Source organism: Tauraco erythrolophus, chromosome 2, assembly GCF_009769465.1.
Source record: "Tauraco erythrolophus isolate bTauEry1 chromosome 2, bTauEry1.pri, whole genome shotgun sequence".
NCBI classification, from domain to species: domain Eukaryota; kingdom Metazoa; phylum Chordata; class Aves; order Musophagiformes; family Musophagidae; genus Tauraco; species Tauraco erythrolophus.
The window spans coordinates 56,957,043-56,972,301 of NC_141466.1; the positions used below are offsets into that span (position 1 = coordinate 56,957,043).

General features: G+C 39.8%; 1 protein-coding gene across 4 annotated transcripts in view; it reads left to right on the plus strand.

Moving 5' to 3' along the window:
* GREB1 (growth regulating estrogen receptor binding 1) overlaps positions 1-15,259 on the plus strand; it is a 61,501-nt gene that overhangs the window by 27,938 nt on the left and 18,304 nt on the right. Inside the window, exons 17-22 of one of the 4 annotated variants that reach the window (XM_086608392.1) lie at positions 317-656; positions 2,204-2,319; positions 3,016-3,215; positions 5,050-5,139; positions 6,765-6,790; positions 9,429-10,028. In XM_086608392.1, the coding sequence (XP_086464518.1) occupies positions 317-656; positions 2,204-2,319; positions 3,016-3,215; positions 5,050-5,139; positions 6,765-6,790; positions 9,429-10,028 (1,372 nt within the window). Of the gene's footprint in view, positions 1-316; positions 657-2,203; positions 2,320-3,015; positions 3,216-5,049; positions 5,140-6,764; positions 6,791-9,408; positions 10,047-15,259 lie in introns of all 4 variants that reach the window. The other 3 variants (XM_086608391.1, XM_086608393.1, XM_086608394.1) reach the window with 3 other exon arrangements.

Genomic DNA, 15,259 nt, shown 5'->3' on the forward strand with positions numbered 1-15,259 from the left:
ATTACTGAGTGTCTTAGCAAATATTCTGTGATAAATTTTATAACAGTAGTAAAGTCTTGGTAACTTGAAGTGATGTAACCTTTCTGGACTACTTGCTTAGTAAATCTTTACTAAGAAATAGAGAGACAACCTCAGTTCTGACTGTGAAATGATGCCTTGCAAAGACTGTCCAACTGCAATTTGGTGAGATTCTGTTGTATATTAGGTATGAAGGATTCTTTACAGGAGAAAATCCTGAGTTTACTATATTTTGTAAAAATTAGCTTTTTCACTTTAGCCTTTAATACTTCACTATTTAATTCACCATTTATTTCAGGTTCCCCAGATTACACAGTGCAGTGATAAGGACTTTTGTCCTCATACAACACTACTCTGCAGCTATGATGGCAGTGTGTGGTCTTTCTCAGATGAAGAATTACACCTCAGTTGAAACTCTGGAAATCACCCAAAACCTAATAAACTCTTCAAGACAATGTCCTAGTGGTCATGGCCTCATGGTAGTGTTGAGAATTCCATGTACTCCGCTGGCTGCAGTGGCATATGAACGTCTGTATAATGTAAGGGAAAGACTAGCCCTTGAAGAAAACTTTGAAATAATTTTGGGAAATCCTAATTCTGGAATCACAATAGGGAAGCACTTTGTGGAGCAACTAAAGGTAACTTGCAGAATGACATATACTGGGAAGCTTCATTAGATGGGTAGATGGGGAGACTTTTCTGGTGAGAGATATGGTCATAAGCTGAAGTGCAGGTCTTACCAGTAAAAATAAAAACTACCATAAGTAGCATGACTCTTCTCTTACAGACGTACTGTTTGTGACACCTCTACTGTCCTACTTCTGGTTAATACTCAGTGGAGTATTAACTAATGTGGCTAGAACTTGACTTCCAGCAGCAGCCCTCCCAAACGGTTGAACTGCTTTTACCTGCAGGAACCATGAGTAATAAGGAAAAAAGCCAAATAAAATTGTAACGATTTTAGCAGAATTTTCTCACAAAATTGTCATGGTGCAAAAAGATTTTAATTAGTGACCAGTTGAGAGTTTTATTATTCTTGTCACCAGCAGGTGGCACGAAGGCACCAAAGCAGTGATGCTGATTATGGGTCCTAGAGCACCCTGGTATCAACAGCTCAGGACTTTTATATACAGTCTGGACCATGTGTTAGTTTATGGATTAATTTATATCCTTTAGGTCCAGAGTCATTGGTCATGTATTAAACAAAAGCCTCTGATAGCGCCTTCTTGTTCATAAAATTACTATCGTCTGATCACCAAAGCAAAAATGTATCTATATTCTGGGATGCTGTAATGTATACACGGCGCACTCTGTACTGTGTCTGGTTCAATACATGTTAGACGGAGTCATTTGAGATCCAGAGCCTAATTCCAATCTCATTCTGCTATAAATTAGGTATAATTATTCTGAAAAATCAGTATTAGTTCTGAATCACATCCTAGTTATCTTCTCTGACACGTAAAATAGTGATACATGTACAAATGTCAGAGGCTGAGTTGTCGTACTGTTGGTCCTACTATGTACTCCTTATGTGTATATCAGTCTTACCAGCAAAAAACACTGACTAGTGTGAGTAAAACAGTATAGCCTGATGCTAAATGGTCAAACAACAGATCTAGTTATGAAACTTCCCATGAAGTTATCAGGAAAACTGATAGCTTTGGGGGAAGAGCAGGAGACTTCAGAAGGTAGCAAGTGAGGACAGTGGTACGTGCTTGTTGAACACTTCCAGCTTCCAGCTTTCCCCTGTTCCTCTAAGGTGAAAAAGTCTTGTTCCTAGCTCATTTTCTTCCTTGGACTCAGACACCCACACATTATCTGCCACAAGAAGCAACCCTCTGTACCCTGTTCACCTCCAAAGCTCCTACTCAGCTTTACTGTCCATTGTACTACATCCACTATCCATCCGTGCCCTGGCCTCAGTATTATGCAGGTGGGAAGCTGGGAGGCTTTTCAAACTGGAACATACTGTCTCAATCTCCTCAGACTTACAGCAGACAGATTGCTACCTGTAATGGTCTAGGAGTTGTGCATTGTTGAAATTGGCTCTGCTCTGTGGTTTCCCTTGGTGGAACATCCATCCACCATACCAATTGATTCATATAATGAATTAAATAAGTATGTATTTCTGTGGTTTTATTTGTGTCGTATAGATATGTCCAACAGTGTTTCTTATCTTATACAGGTCTGGCAGAAAATTGAAGATGTAGATTGGAGGCCACAGACCTATTTGGAATTGGAAGGTTTGCCTTGTATATTGATATTTAGTGGTATGGATCCACAAGGGGAGTCTTTGCCACGGTGAGAAGATCCAATATTTTCTCAGTGCTAGTATTTTATTCATTGCTTACCAAATGGCTAAAGATTAATTGTGTAATTACTTGTGAGAGAAGAAAACATATTTCAGTGTCAAGATGTTTATTTTCCATTTTTTGGCAGTTTTTGTATCATAAACACAAACCCCATATTATTAATAATAACCTCTTGTTTATAGCAAGATACAAATAGCTCAGAAAATATTATGAGAGTTGTCCCAGTTTAGAGGAGAGAATAAGGATATGTAAAAAAAAAAGTATGGCTACTTTAGATACCTTAGGGTACCTGAGACATCTGCATGATACTGACATATGTGCTACAGAATGTGTGGAGAGATCAGTGCCTTCTGGAATGGCAGCAGGAAGCCAGACAGAGTGCCCTGGGGCACTAAATGCTTTTGTATGTTCAAATGAATCCCATTCTGTGTGTTAGGCTTAGAACCCAAATTATCTTCTTTTTCTCATGCTGATGCTAATGTTCAGTACATTAGATTAAGATGCATAGCCGGATTAAGAAAAAGTGTAATGCACCGCTATAAGCACACAAGATATACCGTGTTTTATCTCATCTATAGTTTAAGCAGATCATGAAAAAGCACTCTTTGGCTGTGTCTGTTTGTAAAAAAAATAAGGGAGTAGATTACAGTAAGTTTTCATACTAGCCCCTCTTGTTTCTCTCCAGATCACTGAGATATTGTGACCTACGTTTAATAAATTCATCTTCTTTGGTAAGGACAACCTTGGAGCAAGAACTTGGTTTGGCAGCATACTTTGTGAGCTCAGAAATTCACACAGAGAAAGCAGTTGTGAATGATGTGTTAGAAAGTGACCCAGAGAAACTAAGCAGCACTGATAATGAAGATGAAGAAATAGCAACGGAAGGTATTATTAGTAGTGATAATAAATGAAGCTGTAAAAGGGTTGAGTTGTATTAGAAAAAGCAGAATTGTGTAGATACCTACTTGGTGAGGGTTTCTGGAGCCAGCCTTACCGAGTGAGTTCTGCTCCTCAGTTTTGCTTCATCTCATTGAACCTGTGTTTTCTTACCCTGCCTGCTCCGGGGAGTGCTGCTGCTGCAGCATTTTAATCTCTTGCAGTCCTGCTACTGCATCTGTTCTCTCTGGGTTTTTTGGCTCCTTTCTCTTCCCTCCCTCCCTCTTTTGTCCCACATGTTCTGGCAGCCGCTAAGTGGAGCTCGAGTGGGCACATCCAGTGATGCTCACTGTTCGCAGTGCTGTGCTGCGTTGCCCTTCCCGCAGCAGGGAAGTGTGCGCTTTGCGGTCTGGGAAGCAGTGACCCGATCTCCCCTTCACAGCAGGGGCAACTCCACTGAAACTATCCCTGACTGATGCTACCAAACCCACGCTTACATACTGACAATGATGAAGATTCGTCCCAAGGAAACTGTATATAGAACAGCTGAGAAGTTTTTAGTTTGTAAGGTATTAAACAGTATGGCTAGAAAATATATTTGGACATAACAACTTCTGAGTACTCCTTGAAAATGTCCATGAATTCAAATTGACGGTGTAGAGTTGGTGAGTTTATAACTTCTTAAGAGAACAATTCAGAACATTTAAATGTGTAAACAAGCAATAATAATTTATGCAGAAACTGTTGGGGGTTTTTTGAGTGATAGTTGATGAGCATTATCAGTTATCATTAAGTTCTTTACATTTTTTTTTACTGTCTATTGTGCCTTGTCACTGTGGAAAACAAGGGATTTTTATCCCTGCAGGCTATTTAAATCTTAATCTGCTTGCCTTCATTTCCATTTCTATACCATGAAGAGGAAGAGAGTTGGCTACTCTTCACCTCTTAAATTCTTACTCTTTGGTAATAAGGATAGCAGAACAAGCAGAACAAAAAAATAGACTTTAATCAAATACGTACTTTCCATAGAGGAACAAAATATCTGAGGTCATGCTCAGACTGTCTACAATAGGGGCCTACTTTCAATTTGATGAATACTTCTGCATATTTAGTTGAAGTACACCAAGATTGTACATGATCTGAGTCAAAAGGGCACCTAAGTTGTTAGGTGTCTAAATTGTAAGTCTACTTTCCTAGTCCATGAAGTACGGTATGCTCCCCCAGAGCACAATTCAGAACACCTGAGACAGACTTACAGTCTAAGATTTCTGCTGACAGTGCTTATGTCTCTGTTTGTCACAGTAAAACTGTACAGAAACAAGCATTCTATGATTTTAACTTAGAAGCCTAAGCTAGGAACCTCAAGTGAATATCCTTGGTGGCTGTCCAAATACGGATTTTCATCACCAAAAACTGAGATATAATCTGACCATAAAGCTGTAGTGCATGGGGTAGGAGGTAATTTCATAACATAATGACAAAATAGAGCTTGTTGCCCGTTGATTTCCCTGACATTGGATTAGTGAGGAAAGTATGACACAGGTAGAAAGAGAAAACATGGTTGAGACGTGTCTAGAAATTACCAGCTCCTGACCGCAGCACAGATTTTGTGAAGCTATTGCAGCTCAGCATAGTTAGAGTAGACCAGTAGACCACAGGCTGATCAAATATTGCATGATAGGAACAGATGCTGTCCATAATGAAAACAGTGTCAGAACGGGGACAAAACCCACACAAACTCTTGTCTACTTTTCCCTACTTTGACAATGTAGCTGTGCCTTCTTACAGGCTTACTTAAATTATATTTCATTTTTGTTTTCCCTTACTACCATTCATGAAACAGGTTCTACTTCAGAAAAGAGAAGTCCTATGAAAAGAGAAAGATCTCGTTCCCATGACTCTGCCTCTTCATCTCTCTCTTCAAAAGCTTCCAGTAAGACCTTAAGATCATCTCTATTAAGTTGCATTTAGGACATAAAAGAGACCTTTGATTTGGCATATTAGATAAACAATAAAAGGCGTAAATCACTAAGGTTTTGGTAAAGCCTATTTTAATGGGATCACTAAAAGATAACTTTTTTTAAAAAAGGATCACACTTCTGAAATATAAGAAATAAGATCTTTTCTTGCTTGAAAAATAATCATAAGATGGGGTGCCTAAACCAAACACTTTTTAATTATGTGCCACTGAGATATGAATCCCCAGTTAGTACTGTCATGGCAGAGTGTGTTAACTGAAGCTATGACAATTTATGAAAAAGAAAACATACTTCACGTTTTGAAAAAATCTTTTGAAAATCTGTAGGAGAAAAACATGCTCATTCTCATTGGTATTTTTACCTTCTTGGTTTTGCTCTGGAATGTTCACTCAGTTTTGCACTGTTTGAAAGCTCTTTTGGAAGTGGATGTTTTTTTAAATCTTCGATTCGTTTTTAATCTGCAAACTGATGTAGAGAGTATGAGGCAATGTTGAGAACTACTACAGCTCTTCTGCCTGATAAATTTCTTTACATGCTTTAATATTAATAGTAGAGTTGAATAAAAGTGGGGAATATAAATTGTACCATAACTGTTGTTTTCATCATGAGAGGAAAGTTTTTTTTATCTATGTTCATCTTCAGACAGATTTTCTTAGTACCATGTGGAGACTGATTCCTCAACCAGTTCTCAGTCTACTCTGAAAGCTGTGAAGTGTTTGCATCTTCTCTTTAGAATTCACTAAGCATTAAAGATGCTCAGAACTACCTAAAACAAGGCCTTAAACTCTCAAGAAATCTTAGTAGTTAGAATATAAAGGGTAAATATGTACCACTTTCAGAAAATCAAGAATTAGCTGTGGGGTATATCTGCATGACATATTTAAGGCCAACATTCATGAGGTCAGTATGGGCTCTGAGATGACAAAAAGCTGTATGAATGCATTAATGCATCATGTAGCACCAGAGACTTGAGAACCAGGTTTTATTAGATGAAACTAAGTGCTGCAGTGACGCAGAAACGTGAGTGTCAGACCAGATCTGACTCAGAGGACTGTTTCTAGATGTCAGTCTGTGTAGGCATTTTTGTAGTCTGATGGGGTAATAGCCTGTGAATACTTATTTTCTTACAGTCTTTTAAACAGTGGTTTCAGTAATTTTATATTTGTCTTGAGTGATGAAAGTATCTGATGAACAACTTAAGCAAGGAATGGATAAGGGAAGTAGAGGACAGGCGAATCACTGACATCTGGAGTGCAACCATGGATGGCTACAAGCTCTTCAGGAGGGATAGGAGAGGTAGAAGGGGTGGTGGGGTTGCCCTGTATGTAAGGGAAGGTCTAAACTGTTTAGAGTTAAATGTTGGGGATGACCTAGTAGAATGTCTGTGGGTGAAAATCAAAGGGGGGCCTATGAAGGCGGATATTGTAGTGGGAATCTGCTACAGGCCACCCTATCAGGACAGTGAGACTGATGAGCTATTCTTTAAACAACTGGGGGAAGTCTCGCGCTCACTAGCCCTTGTCCTTATGGGTGACTTTAGCCTACCTGATGTCTGTTGGAAGTATAACATGGCAGTCAGGAAACAGTCTAGGCGGTTCCTGCAGAGTGTGGAGGACAACTTCCTATCACAACTGGTCAGTGAACCGACTAGAGAAGGTGCTCCCCTAGACCTGCTGTTTGTGAACAGAGAAGGTCTTGTGGGAGATGTGAAGGTTGGAGGACGCCTGGGGCATAGTGACCACGAGATAATAGAATTCTCAATTCTAGGGGAAGTTAGGAGGGGGAACACTAAAACGGCCAAGCTGGACTTTGGGAGAGCTGACTTTGGGCTGTTTAGAAGTCTGGTAAACAAAGTCCAATGGGAGACAGCTCTCAAGGGTAAGGGGGCACAGGAGGGATGGTTACTATTCAAAAAGGAAATTCTGGAGGCACAGGAGCGAGCTGTCCCTGTGTGCCGGAAGTCGAGCCGCCGGGGTAGAAAACCAGCTTGGATGACAAAGGAGATTTGGGAACATCTCAAAAGAAAAAGGGATGTCTATAAGTCTTGGAAGAATGGGCAGGCATCCAGGAATCAATACAGGGAGGAAGTTAGGACATGTAGGGATATAATCAGGGGGGCAAAAGCCCAATTGGAACTTAGACTAGCCAGCTCCGTAAGGGACAACAAAAAGTCTTTCTATAAATATATTAATAACAAAAGGAGGGCTAAAGATCACCTCCAGCCCCTACTGGACTCAGGGGGTGCGTTAGTCACTAGGGATGAGGACAAGGCTGAGGTCCTTAATGCCTTCTTTGCCTCAGTCTTTAATAATAAGGTCAGCAGTTCCCAGGTGAGCTGGCCTTCGGTGTCTGAGTGCAGGGAGGGAGAGTAAATCGAAGCTCCTGTGATCCAAGAGGAACGGGTCAAGGATCTGCTCCTTCGGCTGGATGCCCACAAGTCTATGGGGCCTGATGGTATCCACCCGAGAGTCCTGAGAGAGCTGGCGGATGTCATTGCCAAACCCCTGTCCATTATTTTTGGGCAGTCTTGGCTCACTGGGGAAGTTCCGCTGGACTGGAGGCTAGCGGATGTTACCCCCATTTACAAAAAAGGGCGGAAGGAGGATCCGGGGAACTACAGGCCTGTCAGTTTGACCTCGGTGACGGGCAAAGTCATGGAACAGGTTATCTCGAGTGCTATTAATGAGCACATACAGGTTAACCGGGTGATCAGGCCCAGTCAACATGGGTTTATGAAAGGCGGGTCTTGCCAATCAAACCTGATCACCTTCTATGATGGGGTGACCCGCCTGGTTGACGAGGGAAGGGCTGTGGATGTAGTTTTCCTAGGCCTCAGTAAAGCCTTTGATACAGTTTCTCATAGTGTTCTGGTGGAGAAACTGATAACTGCTGGCCTGGATAGGCACACCCTCCTTTGGGTTAAAAACTGGCTGGATGGCCGGGCCCAAAGAGTGGTGGTAAATGGGGCTAAATCCGGCTGGAGGCCGGTCACCAGTGGGGTTCCCCAGGGCTCAGTGCTGGGTCCAGTTCTGTTTAACATCTTTATCAATGACCTGGATGAGGGGATTGAATGTACCCTCAGTAAATTTGCGGACGACACCAAGCTGGGAGGCTGTGTCGATCTGCTCGAGGGTAGGGAGGCCCTTCAGAGGGATTTGAACAGACTGGATCGTTGGGCTGAGGCCAATGGCATGAGCTTTAATAAGGCCAAGTGCAGAGTCCTTCACTTGGGGTATAAAAACCCCAAGCATCGCTATAGGCTCGGTGAAGAGTGACTGAAGAGCTGGCTGGCAGAGAAGGACCTGGGGGTCTTGGTTGACTACCGGCTTGATATGAGCCAGCAGTGTGCCCAGGTGGCCAAAAAGGCCAATGGGATACTGGCGTGTATCAAGAATAGTGTGACCAGCAGGAGCAGGGAAGTGATCCTGCCCCTGTACTCGGCACTGGTGAGGCCGCACCTGGAATATTGTGTCCAGTTTTGGGCCCCTCGCTTTAAGAGAGATATTGAGCTCCTGGAGCGAGTCCAAAGAAGGGCGACTAAACTGGTCAAGGGGCTGGAAAATAAAACTTATGAGGAGCGGCTGAGGGAGTTGGGGCTGTTTAGCCTGGAGAAGAGGAGGCTGAGGGGAGACCTGATTACGGCCTATAGATACTTGAGAAAAGATGGTGGGGAGGTGGGGGAAGGGCTCTTTACATTAGTGATGGGTGATAGAACAAGAGGAAATGGGCATAAGCTTAGTCAGGGGAGATTCAGGTTGGATGTTAGGAAGTATTTCTTCTCTGAAAGGGTTGTCAGCCACTGGAATAGGCTGCCCAGGGAGGTGGTTGAGTCCCCATCCCTGGATGTGTTTAAGAATAGGGTGGATGATCTACTTGAGGATATGGTTTAATGGGGATTAGGGATGGTTGGACTCGATGATCTCTAAGGTCTTTTCCAACCTAGAAATCTATGAATCTATGAATCTATGAATCTTTCCTACGCACCTCAGTACTTTAAAAGCCACTTTCTGTGTTGAGATGAATACTCCAGACTAGTCCCATTATAACTTCCTGTACAAGAAAGGTGAAAGCAAGAACAGGAGCGGGATTGCAATGTTTGATGGATATTCTAAATGATTACTTTTTAAAATCTAAATTATTACTTTTTGTTTTTTATTTTGTTTAACTATAGCATTGACTAGCAGAGAGAGTTGCACTGTATTGAAACACGAATTTTCTTTTAGTTACAGCATTCTGCAGTGAGTCATCCCCTCCTTTAATAGCAGCAGGGGATACAGCAAAATCCCCCCACCAAGTCCCAAGCAACAGCGCTGAAGAAACTACAATTAACTATGAAAGGCAGAAGCAGAAAGTAGACAAGGGGGCACAAACAACAATCAGCAAACACTTGCCGCAAGTGACTGAACAGCTGGATACAAAACAAAATATAAAAAGTGCCCAAATTTCCATCACCTCATCATCCTCCTCACCTTTTTCCTCCTCTTCTTCCTCCTCTGCACCTACTACTCATAACTCCTTCATCCTACAGACCTCTCAATGCTTCATGACCAAAGCATCAAAACAGCCTCCCATAGTTTTCCTGCCCAAACTGGTTTACGACATTATTACTTCTACGGACAGCAGTGGACTTCCTAAGTCATCTTCCCTCTTGCCTTATCATTCTGTTATGTGGGCAAGTTCTTTTCGTCCTCTTATGAGTAAGATGATGACTTGCACGGAGCAGTCTCTATACTACCGCCAATGGACGGTTCCCAAGCCAATCCATATGGACTACAACAATAGAAATGAGGGCAGAATGGACACCTTTCACCCAAGGAGGCTGCTGCTGAGTGGGCCACCACAGGTGTGTAATAAGAACAAGGTATTATCATTGATTTATTTTGTTTAATTTCATCATAAGCTCTGAAAAAATAGGTTAGATACTATTCATACTTGAAGGTGGTTTTTTTTGGTGGAGAGTAAGATCCTTATATTTTATTTCCTAACCTTTTCTAATAAAATAGTCTCCCTTTCTTTGCTGTTAGCCCGAGTTCAAAGACAACGAAGCTGCAGCAATGTTCATTTTCTGTCAGTCTCTCTCCATTAAAATGTTTTAAAAGATAGTTTGCTCAAGAGATAGATTTCATGTATAATTTCAGTTTGTTAAAGTTGAATATGCATTTACATTTTAAATAAAGATCAAAGATCTTCACAAAACCACTTTCTTATGATCAATCTGAACACAGCTGAGAGTTTGTAATTATTTTCTCTGTTTCCTCCATGCAGCAGACAGAAATAGAAGCTGTTGTAAATAATACATGCAAGAAAGGCAGTTCAACATTAGCAGAGCCATATTTACAAGATGAGTAGCTGACCCAAGAGTTTTTAAATTACTTTGAAAAAATATATGGAAATGGGTATAATCCTAAGCAGTTCTTTCTCTTCTAAATTCTCTAAAAATGTTTAACACTTGTCTCTGAGCAAGTCATCTCCTAGTTCAATGCATGTGTTACATGCTAAGGTAATATTGTGCCTTTCGTTTTCTGCTGAAGTACAAAGCAACAAGATAGGAAGAGACATCATGCCTACAGAGACCATACATATGTACCGATGAACCTCAGAAGTCAAAAAGGATAACTCAAAACCAAGACAAAGACCCATGTTTCCAGTTATTGTAACATCGACCCGAAGAATTAATCTAAAGAGAGTTACTGATTTAACTTGCCACATGATCCACTCTTCTATGCCCATCCATTGCAAAAGGGAACTACCTATCGCTATTTGTTAAATGATTGTATTCCATTGTACACCCAAATTTATGGTGTAGTAGAGTAGAACGAGCATAAATGGGCTTTTCATATTGGGACTTCTTGCAAATGTTACTGTAGCTCATAGAGGATTCCAGAAAGAACTCTGATGAGCAGTTTTTCACTGCCCACCCCTTTGATCTAAATCATTCACGTTTGCCAAAGATGGAGGTATTATGTGTTCAAGAAACTGAATTTCATACTCAGCTGCAGCATAAAAACGAATACGTTCTGGAAGAGAGATGATGTTCGTTTCCATTTTTCAAAGAAAAACACAGGCCGTGACAATTTTGTTAGAATTTTAAATGCATATGCATCAAACCCCACAAAGATACTTTTCCCAAAGCCACCCTAAATATCCAGATTAGCCAATAAGTAAATGCTTCTTTGATATTCATTTGGTTATGGATCACAAATGTAAATCTGTGATTCTCAGAAGAGTCATTCAGAGACTCCCGAGAGCATACTACACACCCGTGAGAAGGTTTTGATGCTTGGTATTTGCCATTTAACTAATTGTAGTTCAACAGGCAGCTTATTTATTCGTCGGCTTCGTTCCAGGGTGTGGTATTCACCACTTTTCACTATCAATCAAACCTTTTTTTTTTAAATATTGAATAGGACTCCTGTTGACCTTCTGTACAACAGTGAATTTCAGCCTCGATATCACTACTTTTACTTGAAACACCATCTCTTCTCCAGGTGTCTCCACAATGCAAATTATTTTCTAATGTTGTGTTGGGTCATACAGTTGGATCAATTCTGAAAGGACACTATTCACATGTTTATTCATTTTATATTCCTCAATTCTTTCTGAAGAATATAACTATTTCACACAGAACAAATTCACATGCATCAAACTAGGAATATCATGACTTCTTCCTAAGTATAAAAAATTTAGGGGTATATATTCATTTCAAGCACGTGGAAAAAACCAGCAGCTTTGTTTCCTTCAATCTTTTAACCTCTGAAAGTACTAAAAACTTCTGTAAGCCAAACAAAGATCTGTAAAAGGATGTTGATTGTTTGTTGGCTTAAGGTATAACAATACAGTCTGACTTCTAAGGAACAGTTACAATAAAATATACAGAAATTAGAATTACTGTTCTCTTTTTGGGAAGAAGTAATTTTACTTCCTGAAATAGGTTTCTCTCACATTTGTGTTTGATAATATTAATATTTTACATGGATTTAACGTTTAATGCATAATGACATATAGGCAGAATTAAAAACAATTATTAGACAACACCTATCTGAGTGTTAATAACGTCTCAGCCAAAGTATAAGACTGCCAGAGTACTATCTTTTCAAAAATTAGGAAGCAGTTGTTTTCTTTGTCAGGCAGCAATTACTTTACTAAAATTCAAATCAGGAAGCAATTTGTTCGTTAAAATGAAAAAGATGATATCAACATAGGAAGAAAACTAGGCACATTAGTGAACCAAAATTATAACTCTCACTGTCAGGGTAATTAGTAATAAAGTACACTCACCCTTCTCTCACAGAGACATTTTACCCTCTATACTCATCAAAATGTTTTACTAGAAGACTTGATGCGTTTTTACAAGGACAATTATATGCATTAGAAAGCAATACATGCATTATGTTTATGAGAGACTTTAGGAATGCAGCAAAAACTGGATAGGTGTAGAATAGATCTGTATCTATTGATCATTGAAGTTAAGCCATTGGTTAGTAAGTATGAATAAATATGCACCACTATGAACAACATGTATCATATCTATGGCTAGAAATCTAGTCCCTAGTGCACCCAAGAAAATACATATACAGAAGCCTAAATTCACTAAAGCATTATTCTCATATTCATCTTCAAAGTCCCTTAACTGCAAATCAAGGTTTTGTGCCTTTGTTTTTTAACTGGATATTACAATTTAGAACCAGCGTTTTCCTTAAGTGTGGAAGCTGCTCGTGATCATGGCTCAGTCCTGTGGCACCACACCCAGGGAATGAAGCAGGCATGTTTTAAGAAACTTTCTGAGGAAGAATACTGCTGCCCATTACAATGGGCTTATATACCATTCAGTTTATGTGAGAAAAATATTAGAGAAATATTTACTATATCTATTGTGAGCTGTGTTTTAGAAGGGTGTAGCAAGCAGAAACAAGAAGAGCCAGCACCATTTGACCAGCTGTCTGTGGACCATCAGCATGTTTTCTATGAATCACCATTGGTTCGCAGACCACAGTTTGAAAACCACTGCTGTGGTATGTGAAGAACATCTAACCTGGAAATGAAAATAGAGAAGCCTTATGGAATTATTTCCCCTTTTGCCATTTTTCTCCAAATGTCAAGATTGAAATCAGATGATACTTTATAGCAACATGTAAGAATAATAAATACTTCTAGTGGTCCTGATGTCTAGTGTCTGGAACAAGTTTTAAAAAGGGAACTCATTACTGTGAGACCTTCTGCAACAGTACCTTTGGATGTCACTTCTGCAAATAAGTGTGGAGACATACATGTAATTTCTCTAATGGAATCTCTCTATCTCAGATTCTTAGACAGAGAGTTTGTTTTCAGTTTATTCTTAATATCTATGGCAAGCACTGTTCAGTGGTCAAAATCTTTGGAGAGCTTTCCACACCTCTTAGGTCATTTATGTTTTTGATACAAAAACTAGACCTTCATAACTTTTGACTTTTCTGCAGGAAGAATTTGAATTCGTATTCCTTCCTCTTACTCAGCTACAGTTACACTCATGAATGATGAGCTGTAGGTAAACATATTCTTAGTTTTTTACAGGCCAAAATACCCCTAGCACTAAAGATGAAAATAGAAACTAAAATACTCGATCTTTGCATGCCCCAAATTCCTTAGCTGTCGTAAGTTTTCACAAGATTTGAGATTTTTACTTCTTGTAAAAACTTCTGGGATTTTCTTCTTCCAAGTCTGATTCATCAGACTTCTGTCTTTCAAATTCAGTTAGATAAAATCAAATTGGAGTAATACTTCTATTATTTATTTGGGAATATTGGCCCCCAAGTGCCTTATCTGTTAAGGCACTGGGCACTTCCACATATTTGAGGAATCTCTTTCTGGGAAGTAGAGCTGCCTGTAGGAGCAGCACCCCTCATGCACATTTTGTTTCAGGAACTGTAGAAATGCAGCCCAGTTCCAAGTTCCTTCATTCTTTTAATCTGTTTGCAGCTTTTGCATGCAGAGCAAAAACAGGATATGGAAAAATGCGCCTTGCTCAGGATACTTTCCTACCAGTCGTCATCACTGTAAATATATTATATTATGCTTAAGCCCAGAGTCACTAATTAGAATCAACACGGCATTGTACTAGACTTCTCTAAAGACATAAAAAGCTACAGCCCAATCAAAATTTCTTTGCAGAGCTTGTTTTGTTGCAGTTGGGAGATGGAGGATGGACAAATATTGGACTTTATGCTTCAAAGTTGTACGTATCCTTCTTGCAGGATCTCTTTGCAGCTACCTACGATGCCCAAACCATCAAAAAGAGGAGTGGTGACAGATGGGGCAAGGACTCTTTGGAGAGATGTGGAAACTCTGTTTGTTGACAGCTATACAGTATTTTCAAACAAAGACAGACACTCTGTGCAGTTCCATTTTGCCTAGAGATGGTACATATAGAAAACAGTAGAATTAGTTTTAAAGGTACATTTACCTGTCTGAGCATGCTACAAATTCAGTTGTTCTAGGTTTTTCCCTTCTGGAGTAAATGTTGACTGTCAATAAGAGGTCATTCTTTTCTCATTTTCTTTTTGAAAATCATATTCTCAAAATTACCTGGAAAAGGTATTCTTTATTTCACCAATTCATTTTTTTCTGCAGCAAATGCAGGCAAATGTGCAAGTGAACGGAATTCAAATATGAACATTGCTATATGCTCAGCCTGATCTCTTTCCTGGCAGAGAAACATTCTAAAAACATGGAGAGATTCCTGCAAGGTCCCACAAGCATTTTACATACAGTGTTGCTAGCAGTTCATAAAGCTCAGAGTACTATATTGGACACTTTTCATGTGACAGATAATGAGATTGGGTAAGATACGATGCATGGAATATCATAAGAACATATATTTTGGTTTAGTGGTTAGGGACTAGCATTTGTAGTCCTGTGGTTTCCAACTTTTTTGACTCATGACCCTAAAGCTTTATGTATACTCGAGTCAATTGACAACTGATGCCTTTCATCTAAGTCACTGCCAGATACATTGTTGAAAACCAGTGGTGAAGACTGGTTCCCCAGGAAAAGAAAAATACATTATTTTCATAGAATATGTTTTAAACAGTTACCAAA